The sequence below is a fragment of the Nematolebias whitei genome, chromosome 6 (genome assembly GCF_014905685.2).
Source record: "Nematolebias whitei isolate Nwh7 chromosome 6, NemWhi1, whole genome shotgun sequence".
Taxonomy (NCBI): domain Eukaryota; kingdom Metazoa; phylum Chordata; class Actinopteri; order Cyprinodontiformes; family Rivulidae; genus Nematolebias; species Nematolebias whitei.
Window position 1 is genome coordinate 9,480,447 of NC_056503.1, and position 11,918 is coordinate 9,492,364.

Here is an 11,918-nt window from a genome sequence, read left to right on the forward strand (position 1 = left end):
ATGGCTCCAGGCCAGCTTCTGCCACCACATGGTAAACAACTGGGTCGCCTGGATTCTGCTGATTTAAAACAAGTTGTACAGAAGGTATGCTGTAAGGAAGGGTAACTTCCTTGATTCTTTGAACTACCAATTCACATATAAAAGTGTATGCTAAAAGGAAAGTCCGTTTTTTTTCTTTTTCTTTTTTTTTGGTGGGGAGGGGTCTTATATCACATGATGTTAAAACAGTGAAAGAAAATGATTTGCATTATGAAAGCTTTTGCTTTTGCTTTAGATTTTTTTGCCAATTTTTTTTTATTTTGAAAAATGATGTTATTCATCATTATTATCATTGTTGCCTTTAAAGCAGTGGTTCAGATATTTTGAAGCAGTGTTTCGTGGAAAAATTATGAACAATAATATCTTACCTTCTATACATATCTCTTTGAACAACCTTGATTTGGAGAAACAGTTTAAGTTTTAAAAGCTTGTCAAGCTAACAGCTAGTCTGAGTGGCCTCAAAATTATTGTGGATTGCTGCTCTCTTAAAAAGTGTTTCCTGTCTGAACATGTCATTGTGGATCATGTGAACACCATTACAAAACACCTTTACATTGCCTTTATTTCAAATTACCAGTATATGTTTATTTACATAGAATTCCAAAATTATTTGCAAGCTTAATTAGCTTCTGCAACACCTACTCGTAAGCACGTTGTGCAGCCTAGATTTTTCTTCTTCTTTCGACTTTTCTCTCTTCAGGGGTCTCTGCAGCGAGTCATCCTCCTCCATCTCACTCTGTCCTCTGCATCCTCTGTCCTCACTCCAACTACCTCCATGTCCTCTCTAACTGCATCCATATATCTCCTCTTTGGCGTTCCTCTTTGTCTTTTTCCTGGCAGCTGCAATTCTAACATCCTTCTACAAATATACCATCTGTCCCTCCTCTGGACATGTCCAAACCATGTCAGTCTGGTCTGTCTAACTTTATCTCCCAGTTGTTCAACCTGTGCTTTACCTCTGATTATCTCATTCCTAATCTTCTCCATCCTTGTCACTCCTAAAGAGAACCTCAACATCTTCATTTATGTCACTTCCAGTTCTTTCTCTTGTCTTACTGCCAATGCCTCTGTATCCAGACCATACAATATAGCTGGTCTCACCACTGTCTTGTAAACTTTTCCTTTGACCTTTGCTGCCACCCTTTTGTCGCAAATCACTCCTGAAACTTTTCTCCATCCACTCCATCTTGCCAGGACTCTCCTTTTCACCTCTTTACCACATTCCCCATTTCCTAGACAGTTCATCCCAAGTACTTGAAGTCCTGCACCTTTGTGACCTCTGCTCCTTGTAATCCCACTATTCCACCAGCCTCCCAGTATTCACACACATGTACTCTGTATTACTACGGCTGACTTTCATTCCTCTCTTTTCAAGTTCATACCTCCACCTCTCTAAGTTCTCTTCCACCTGTTCACTGCTCTCAACACAGATCACAATGTCATCTGCAAACATCATAGTCCATGGGGATTCCTCCCTGACCTCATCTGTCTTGTACCAGTCTAACATACTTCTCTGCCACTCTAGATTTCCTCATGTAATACCACACCTCCTCCATCGGCACCCTGTCATATGCTTTTTCCAAATCTACAAAGACACAATGACGTTCTTTCTGACCCTATCTGTACTTCTCCATCAGCATCTTCAAAGCAAATGCGGCATCTGTGGTGCTCTTTCTCAGCATGAAACCATATTGATGCTTACAAATAAGTAACCTCTCGTCTAAGTCTTGCTTTCACAACTCTCCGAGATCTTCATTGTGTAGCTCATCAGCTTAATTCCCCTGTAGTTGTTACAATTGTATATACATCACTTTTTTTCTTAAAAATGGGCATCAACACACTTGTCCTCCATTCTTCAGGCATTGTCTCACCCTGAAATATGCCATTGAATACTTGAGTCCAAAACCTCACTGCCATCTCTCCTGGACATTTCTAAACCTCTACTGGTATGTCACCAGGTCCAACTGCCTTCTCCTTCTTCATTCTCTTTAGAGCTTTTCAAATTTCACCCTAACTAATCTTTCCTACTTTCTGGTCCACAGTTTCTATGACATCTACTATTCTTTCTCTTTCACTCTTTTCATACATTAGCTCCTCAAAATACTCCTTTCACCTTACTGTCACGGTCTCCTCACTTGTTAGAACATTACCATTCCTATCTTTCACAAGCCTAACCTGTTTCACATCCCTTCCAGTATGATCCCTCTGTCTTGCCAATCGGTACAAGTCCTTCTCGCCCTCTTTAGTGTCGAGCCTCCTATACAACTCATCATAGGCCTTCTGCTTTGCCTTAGCCATCTCCCTCTTTGCTCTATGTACCATCTCCTTATATTCCTGTCTGCTTTCTTCTGTCATTTCACTGTCATATTTCTTCTTGGCAAAACGCTTTATCTAAATAGCTTCCTGCACTTCACTATTCCACCACCATGTTTCCTTATCATCTTTTCTCTGTCCATTTGACACACCATTTACCTTATTACCAGTCTCTCTAATTATTGTTGCTGTAATAGCCCAGTCATTTAGAAGCTCTTTTTTACCACCCAGAGTCTTTAACAGATCCTTTCTGAGCTCCTCGAAACATAATTTCTTCCTCAGCTTTTGCCATTTGGTCTTCTTCTCTGATTTTACTATTTTTCTCTTCTTCACAACAGTCATTCTACACACAACCATCTAATGCTGTCTGGCCACACTTTCCCCTGTCACAACCTTACAGTCCCCTGTCTCCTTGATCTTTCCTCTTCTACACATAATGTAGTCTACTTGTGTACTCTTTCCTCCACCCTTATAGGTCACTCTATGTTTCTCCCTATTTTAGAAATATTTGTTGACTATGCAATTTCCATTCTCTTGGCAAAATCCACCACCATCTGTCCTACTGGTTCTTTCCTTGACATCAAACCTACCCATCACTTCCTCATCTCCTGTTTCCTTCACCTGCATGTCCATTCAGGTCTGCTCTGATCACCACTCTCTCCTCCCTGGGAATATTGTCTGTAGAGATATACCTCCCGCTACATGTCTATCACTTCATCTAGATCCTTTCAAAATGTATCTTTCTCCTCTAAATCACATCCAACCTGTTGAGCATAACTACTAACAATTACCGTCGGACCTTCTACTTTTACCTTCTGCCACATCACCCAATCTGACACTCTTTTCACCTTTACTACATTCTTTACTAACTCCTCCTTCAGGTCCACCCCTACTCCATTTCTCTTTCTATCCACACCATGGTAAAACAGTATAAATTCTGCTTCAATGTTGTGAGACTTGCTGCCCTTCCACTTGGTCTCTTGGACACAAAACATTTACTTTCCAAGCATCATGTAGCCAGCTCTCTACCGTTGCCTGTCATTCTTTCTAAATTTAGAGTTGCCACCCTCAGTCCTACATTCTTGACATTCCTCTTCTCCCTCGGACTCCTGACGTTTCCCTCCACATAGTCTTTGACTAACAGTAGTACAGTTTCTGCCCTGCCCATACCTTGTTGTCAACAGCACCAGTGGTGGTCATTGTTGACCCGGGCCTAGACCAATCCAGTATGGTTTCACTTTGATTAACTCACATACTAGCTTAGGTACAAGTGTTTTACATCCAATGCTCTTCCTGACACAACCCTCTCCGTTTACCTTGGCTTGGGATCAACCCAAGAGATGCAATGGCTTGTGCTCCTTAGTTTGCTGGTTAGCCTAGCACGCACAGATAATGAATGTTCTTAACTTACTTTTTATGTATATGAATGCTTCTGTACAATGCCCTGAGATGACTTCTGTTGTGACTTGGTGCTATATACTGAAACTAAACTGAATTAAATTGAATTGAACTTCTGGCAGATATATAATGTTTTAACTTAATTAACCTAGCAATGCAAAGTTAACATATATCAATGCTTATAACAGTGTTTGGATAAACCACAATTTTTTTATTTTAAACTATTTTTCGACAGTTGCAATACTCTTTTTCCTTGGCCCAGCTCAGACTAGTCATTGGCTTGGCAGTCCTCTCAGAGTTTAACTGAATTTATCCTAATTGGAGTTATTGAAAAAAAGTTTTATTTAACAAGCAAGATAATAACTGATCATAATACCACAAAACTTTACTTCAAAATAAGTGATTTAAGATTGCTCTTATCAGTTACCACTTTTCTCCTTCTATTTGACTAATTTTGTTCCTATTTTCACATTATTGTATCATTCCTTTTTTCATCCGGTAGGGAGTAGTTCTGTACAGTCGTGACAACAAAGAGTTGGACCTTCTCCTGTTCTGGGAAGTGTGTGACTTTGTGGCCAGGGTGGATCGAGTACTGAGCCGACCTGGTGGCTCCCTGCTTTTGGCAGGGCGGAGTGGAGTGGGCCGACACACAGCCACATGCCTGGTGTCACACATGCATGGATACACACTGTTCACACCCAAAATCTCCCGTGGTTATACTCTTAAGCATTTCAGCAACGATCTGAAGACGGTGAGAAAGACTGTTAGCCTAACTGGTTGACATTAAGCCTCGTAACAATAAAACCATCTGCAGAATGATATTAAAGATAACCAGATAGTTTCTGCGAGTTTTTTTTTGTTTTTGCTCCTGTTCAACCATTTTGACGTGTGTTTATATATTTATGTTAAACACTACCTGTTCTTAGTATAAAACATACATTATTATTGCTGAAGAAATTTTTTTTACATGTGTAGATATCAAATATTGTTGTGCATGTATCAGATGTATATTTACTGTCTGTATGTTTGTTTTTTGCTCAGGTGATGCAGCTGGCAGGTTTGGACGGCCAACAGGTGGTTTTACTTTTGGAGGATTATCAGTTTGTCCACCCAGCTTTCTTAGAGATGGTGAACAGCTTGCTGTCATCAGGTGTGTGCTGCTTGGGGTTGTTGGTGTATCACTACTTTTATAACATCAAATCTGACTTTGTGGACTTCATGACTGAACTTCAAAAATTTGGATTCATTTACATCAAAACACAGATTTGAGATTTACATGTAATTTTATGCAAATAACAAAGGCAGTCATGTAATTCCAAAAACACTGAACTATTCCTTTCCTTCAAAGCTGATTGTAGCTAAGCTAAGTTAAAAAAAAAAAAAAGTAACATAATTTTTATTTTACCGGGCGATGCCAGGCTGCAGGCAAGGGACAGTCCCTAGCCATGCCGATTCCTGGCTTTATTGACGTGGCGGGTAAGGAGCCGCTTGTGTTTTGAGGTTGAATGATACCACCTAGAAATAGTTGGACTCCACTCTACGCACAGCTTTGGCTCTGGAACCATTCTCTTGGAGAGAGGCTTGACTCTCTTTTACTCTGGAGTTGCCCAGGGCGTGAGGCGTCAGGCAGGTATGGGAAATCGTACAAGCCCTCAACTGAATTTCTTGTTGTTGGCGTTTCCCTTGGCAGCTAGAGCTAAGGATTAGGGTGTTGTTTGTGTTTATGCACCAAACATCTGTCCAGATGTCTTTCTGATGTCTCTGGATGGTGTCCTGGAAGGGCTGTCATCTGGGGATTTTATTGTTCTACTGGGTGACTTCAGTGCCCATGTGGGCAATGGTGGGGTTATCTGGAAAGGGTTATTGGGATGAATGGCCTCCCTGATCTGAACCCGGATAGTGTTTACTTATTGGACTACTGTGCTAGGCATGGGATGTACATAACAAACACCATGTTTGAGCATTGGGTGGTCCCTAAGTGTACTTGGTACCAGGCCACCTTAGGCCAAAGGCTAATGATGAAATTTGTAATTGTGTCATCAGATCTGTGGTCCTATGTCTTGAACATTCAGGTGAAGGGAAGGGAAGAGCTGTCAGTTGAACACTACATGGTGGTGTCCTAGATCTGGTGATGAGGGAGGCTGCTAGACAGACCTGGTAAACTCAAATGCAAAGTGACAGTAAACTGGCTATGTCTGGTGGAGCCCCCTGTCCATATGACCTTCAACTCACACCTTTGGGAGAGTTTTTCACATTTCCCAGAGGATGTTGGGGACATGTAATCCAAATGGGCCACATTTAGGGCCTCTATTGTAGGGGCACTTTCCAAGAGCTGTGGCCTGAAGGTCACTAGTGCCAGACACAACAGCAACCAATGGACTTGCTGGTGGACGCCAGCAGTGATGAAGACCCTCAAGCTGAAAAATGAGGCCTTCAGGGTTTGGTTGTCCTGGAGGACTCCTGAAGCAGCTGCCAGGTACAGCGTGGCCAGAAGAACTGCAGCTTGCGGGGTTAAAGATGCAAATACTTGGGTATGGGAGAAATTTTGGGAGGCCATAGAGAAGGACTTTCAGTCCTCAAAGAGGTTCTGGCAAACCGATAAAAGAAAGCAGGCCCCAGCCCCTGGCTGTGCTTGGTTTTGGTGGGAAACTGCTGACCTGTACTCAGGATATTGTTGAGCAGTGGAAGGAGCACTTTGAGGTTCTCCTTAATCTACCCACTATGTCAACCTTTGAGGAGGCAGAGTCTGAGGACTTGGGGAAAGATAAATCCATTACTATGGCAGAGGTTACTGAGGTACAAGATGAGGTTACTCATCTTGAGTCATCATGATTGATGGTAGGAGCAGGCTCAACGAATTGGGGTCTTGTTCTCAGTCATCAGTGTTGCTTTCTGTCAGTTGTGGTGAAGGAAGAGCTGAGTCAAAAGGCAAAGCTCTCTATTTACTGGTTTGTCTACATTCCAACGCTCACCTATGGCCATGAGGTTTGGATCATGACTGAAAGGATACGGGCGATCAAATTGATCTTCCTTTGCAGGGTGGCTGGGCTCAGCCTTAGAGATAAGCTGAGGAGCTTTGTCATCTGTGGGGAGGTTGGAGTAGAGCCATTGCTCCTTCTCGTCAAAAATAAATAAATAATGGAGTTGGTTCAAGCATCTGATAGGATGCCTCCTAGACACCTCCCTTTAGAGGTTTTCTGGGCACATCCCACTGATAGGAGGCCCTGGCGAAGACACAGAACTTGCTGGAGGGGATGTGCAACTTCTCTGGCCTGGGAATGTGTCGGCATCCTTCAGGAGAAGCTGGAAAATGTTATTGGGGAGCGGGATGTCTGGGTTTCTCTTATGGACTTGTTTCCTCCGTGACCTGACTATGGATAAGCAGTAGAAGATGGAGATGAGATGGAGATGGATTTAAAAAGTGAAGAAATCTGATAAACTGACTAAAAGCCAAAGCTTAAGCCAAAGGTACTCCGGTTTCCTCCCACAGACCAAAAACATACATGTTAGACTGATTGGTAACTCTAAATTGTCCCTAGGTGTGAGTGAGAGAGTGAATGGTTGTTTGTCTCGTTATGGCCCTGTGATGGACTTGCGACCTGTCCAGGGTGTACCCCGCCCCTCGCACAGCGATTGCTGGACATGGGCACCGGTGACCCCAGTGACCCAAAATGGAAGAAGCGGGTAAAAGATAATGGATGGATGGATGAATAACACAAACCACAAAGTGAAATTATTGTCACACAGCTTGTTGTGATTATTTTATCTTAAATGTTTTTAAGCTTTGGGGTATATTTTTTTTTATTATTTTTGGGTTCCAGGTGAAGTTCCAGGTCTGTACAGCCCAGAGGAACTAGAACCTTTACTCTCATCATTGAAAGATGCTGCTTCCCAGGATGGATTCACAAGGCCACTCTATGATTACTTCTCGTACAGTAAGTACAGCTTAACTGTGTGAATGCAAACTCAGAATTTCTACTTTTATCTACTGTTTTGTTGCTTTTAACTTTTAGCTTCTATTTTTGCTACTTTTATCTTTTTGCTAGCATTTTGCTACGTTTTGCTTTTAGTTACATTTTTGCTACTCTTAGCTTTTAACTAGCTTTTTGCCACTTTTAAATTTTAGTTACTGTTTTGTTGCTTTCAGCTTTTTACTTCTTTTCTGCTCTGTTTAGCTTTAATAAGCCTTTAGCTACATTTAGCTTCTAGCTTGCATTTTTAAACTTTTAGTTTTTAACATTTTTTTCTTCCTATAGCTATACCTTTTTTGCTACTTTTAGCTTTTAACATTTTTTGCTACTTTTAGCTTCTAGCAGTCATTCAGCTTTTAGCTATCGTTTTACTACATTGAACGTTAAGTTACCCCTATGCAAACAACTAACTTTTAGCATAGCTTTTAGCCTACCCTTTTGCTGTAAAGCAATAGCTAAAAACTAATAGCTATTGCTTGGCTCCTTTTAGCTTTTACTTACTGTTGTTCTTCTTTTGGCTTTAAGCTTTCCTTCTGTTCTTTTTAACATTTGTTCTGCTCCTTGTAGCACCTGTTCTCTCAGTTTTAACTTCAAGAGCTTCCTTTTCAGCTTCATCAGCAAATTTCAGCAGCCAGCCATTCAGCACTCAGCAGTCTACACTGCATTTTCACAGAGAATGTAATTTTTTAGTTATCAACAATATAGTCGACATACCGGCTAACTTTTTGTATTCACAGGTTTAAACATTTTCAGTGTTTATCAGTATAGTAATATTTTCAATGATTATCAAAATAGTAATATTTTTAATGTTTATCAATATAGTAAATGTGTATTTTTCCTCCTTCTTCTGTTAGTCCATTAGAAAAATGTAACTTTCCTTTCCAAGTTGTTCTTTTCTTTGATTTTTATCTGGCTCTTCTGCCCCCTGGTGTGCAGCATTGTGGGCTGTAAATATGGTGCCATGTCTCTGAAACTGAAGCAAATTAAATCAATAACTCTAGTTTTTTTGTCACAGTTAACCACCCAAAGAGCCCTCAGCTCACTTTCACTTTCCAGTTTTCTGGCAGGTACAATGTGAGAGTATCAAAAGCACAAAAACTGTTTGCCACAAAATTCTTACTTTTATATTTTAGGGTTAGGGTTTCTGCAGTTTTACTTTTCTTAATAGCAATGCATTGTTTTTCCTTTTCTATTTCAGGAATCCAACAGAACCTCCACATTGTTTTGATCATGGATTGCTCAAATTCTAACTTCACTATCAACTGTGAAAGCAACCCAGCTTTCTACCGCAAGTGTTCTGTCCAGTGGATGGAAGGATGGTCAGACAACAGCATGAAAAAGGTTGGCGTAGAACAATAAACCCAAGCTGCATTGTCTGCAGTGTCTATTTTCTTGACAGTTTTCTTATTATTCACATCATTGTTGTCTATGTACTGTAAATCACAACTTTCTGTGTGTAAACTTGTACGTGTGACTGTCAGATTCCTGAGCTACTGCTGACAAAAATGGAAGGAGAGGAGAGTGAAAAAGAAAAGGCCACTAATCGAAAAAGTTCAGGTAGGAGTAGAAGTGAAATTTCAGAGAGATTTGTGAATGATTTGGAATATGAAACTTTTTACTGTTGGCTTGTTGGTCATTTCCATGTACTGGTAACTTCCAGTTCATCAGTGAATGTATAGTTTTATTTTTTCCCCAATATTTAAGATACATTTTACTTATGGTACAATAAAAGTCACTCATGTCTTGAAATGGTTTTCACAAGAGATAAAATAAACCAAACTGATTTATTCATGGAAAGTTTACTTTTATGCTATGGGTATCATTAAATAACTTGAAATTGTTTAATTAAAGAATGTGTTTTAATAACTGTTTAAGATTGTATATGTGCAATTAAAAAAAGTACTGTAGTAATCATAAAGTACTTCAGAAGCCTTATAGCCTATTCACCTTGAGTTGCTTGCGTTCATTATGTAATGAAAATGATTATGTATTTTAGAATCGGTTTATGCCTTAAAGCAGTTTCATTCTTGGCTCCCAGCAGGGTCTGAGCTTGGAGACCTTGGCCGTTTGTTCCTAACAGTCCATGAGTCATGTAGGGAACATGGTGCGACACCAAGCCAGTACTTGGCCTTTCTGCACGTCTACACTGCATTACATAGCCGAAAGCAAAACCAGCTTACTACAAGACAGCAACATCTACAGGTAAAAGGTCACCACTACTCCATATGGTGCAGGTTCACCAAAACATGTCCTACTTCTGTCTCCTGTTCTTAAGCTTTACTAATACTTTTCATCAAACAAGTAAGAAAAATGTATTGTTTTAATTATATGTCTGATTGTTTGTGTGTGTTGTGAAATATAAAGCTTTAACTTTTGTGTACGTTTTTTAAGCTGCCAATTTTATTATAGTTTTCACTTATACTTTTAGGTCACAATTACTGACTTTATTACGCAATTTTTTTATTGTTAAATTTTTGTTTTTGCCGTTTTTATATCTGTATATTATAAGTTTATAATTCTTATTTAGTGTACATTTGTACATTTTCTGCTGGTAACAAATTTTAGGCTTCACAAAGTCAGCTAAGCTTAAATATGTCCCTTGTTTAGGTGGTACCAGGTACCTAACTCTAATTCAGGTACCTGGTGGGTACCTCAGTCTAAATGTAACTGAGCAGTAAAGTCAACAGCTGATAATTTCAGTAGAAAATCATTTGCAACTTTGATTTTTATAATTGGTGCTTCTCGCTGCTTCTCCATGTCGAGAGGAGCCAGTTGAGGTGGCTCGGGCATCTGGTTAGGATGCTTCCTGGACGCCTCCCTGGTGAGGTGTTCCAGACACGTCCCACCGGGAGGAGACCTAGAGGAAGACCCAGGACACGCTGGAGGGACTATGTTTCTCAGCTGGCCTGGGAACGCCTTGGGATTCCCCCGGAGGAGCTGGACCAAGTGGCTGGGGAGAGGGAAGTTTGGGCCTCCCTTCTTAAGCTGCTACCCCCGCAACCCGACCCCGGATAAGTGGAAGAAAATGGATGGATGGATTTTTATAATTACCTTTAGTAGTCAGTTTTTCTGCTAAGTAGAAACTTTTACAATGAAAAATTGATATTGTGCAAATTACACAACGTTGTGTTAAATATTAGGTCTGTCCCACGCTGCATTTTCTTGTGTCTACAGGCCGGTGTGTCGAAGCTGAATGAAGCTAAAGCTTTGGTTGATGATTTGAAGAGGCGTGCTGCTGAGCAGAGTGCACTGCTGAAAACTAAACAACAGGAGGCAGATGCTGCCCTGCAGGAAATCACCATCTCCATGCAGGTGTGTGTGTTTTGTGTCTTGCTTGCTGGTGTGTGCATGCATGTTTGTGATTGTCAGCGGGAGGCAGGACTGTCCTTCTGCAGGGTCTCATACCTCCACCAACTTCCCTCTGCTGTACTCAGTTATTATATTCAAAACATTCTTCAGACTTTTCCTGCTGCATTTTTCCCTGCAGTGAATACACTTTTTATTTGTTGTGTGAACACTTATTTACCAGTGTTTATTTTGCCTTCTCAGTCACCATTTTCTATCTTGTGATTCCCTTGTTTGTTTCTTTTTACTGTGTCTTGAGGACAGAACATGAAGACTGATGAACGTGAGATAAACCCTGTTCATTAGTCTTTTTTTTTTACTCTGTGGGGAATTTGTTTCGAGTTAGATGGAATAAGGAGGAAAATACAAAAAAAGAAAAGGACAGCCAGTGGAGACAGTTTGCAAAGAGATAATTAACAACCAGAATCATCTGGTTGGTGTGTAGCAGCTACGCCGCCTGTGGAGATGGAGACAGCAGGAGAGGGAGAATAGGGATATTTGGGACAAGATGAAAACTTGAAACAAACTAGAAAGATCAGTGACTAAAGTTTTGTATGGATAGAAACAGTTAGATTAGGGAACAGTAAAGTAGAGAAGAGCAGATGGTTTGTAGAGAAAATAAGAAATAAGTTTTATACTGCAAAAGTCACCTTTTAACTTTGAAAGAGTTTGAAGGTTGTAGAGAATGTCAATAACCAGATTAGCTTTGGACAGGGATGTGATGTGATAATAAGGATAGATGATGTACAGAATGGCCAGAGAAAGCAAGTGTGGGAAATTAAGTAGCCTAACATTATCTGCCTCTTTCTGGCTAATCCTAATCCTGAATCCATGTCTGTTTAGAGTACTACA

The 11,918-nt window shown here is 40.5% G+C and overlaps 1 protein-coding gene across 1 annotated transcript in view; it reads left to right on the top strand.

Annotated features, from left to right (window-relative positions):
• LOC119411516 (cytoplasmic dynein 2 heavy chain 1) overlaps window positions 1-11,918 on the top strand; it is an 18,237-nt gene continuing 6,319 nt past the window's right edge. The window contains exons 1-8 of the mRNA XM_037678468.1: window positions 1-84; window positions 4,253-4,501; window positions 4,792-4,900; window positions 7,572-7,685; window positions 8,920-9,062; window positions 9,203-9,278; window positions 9,763-9,923; window positions 10,896-11,033. Of these exons, the coding sequence (XP_037534396.1) occupies window positions 1-84; window positions 4,253-4,501; window positions 4,792-4,900; window positions 7,572-7,685; window positions 8,920-9,062; window positions 9,203-9,278; window positions 9,763-9,923; window positions 10,896-11,033 (1,074 nt within the window). The remainder of the gene's footprint in view (window positions 85-4,252; window positions 4,502-4,791; window positions 4,901-7,571; window positions 7,686-8,919; window positions 9,063-9,202; window positions 9,279-9,762; window positions 9,924-10,895; window positions 11,034-11,918) is intronic.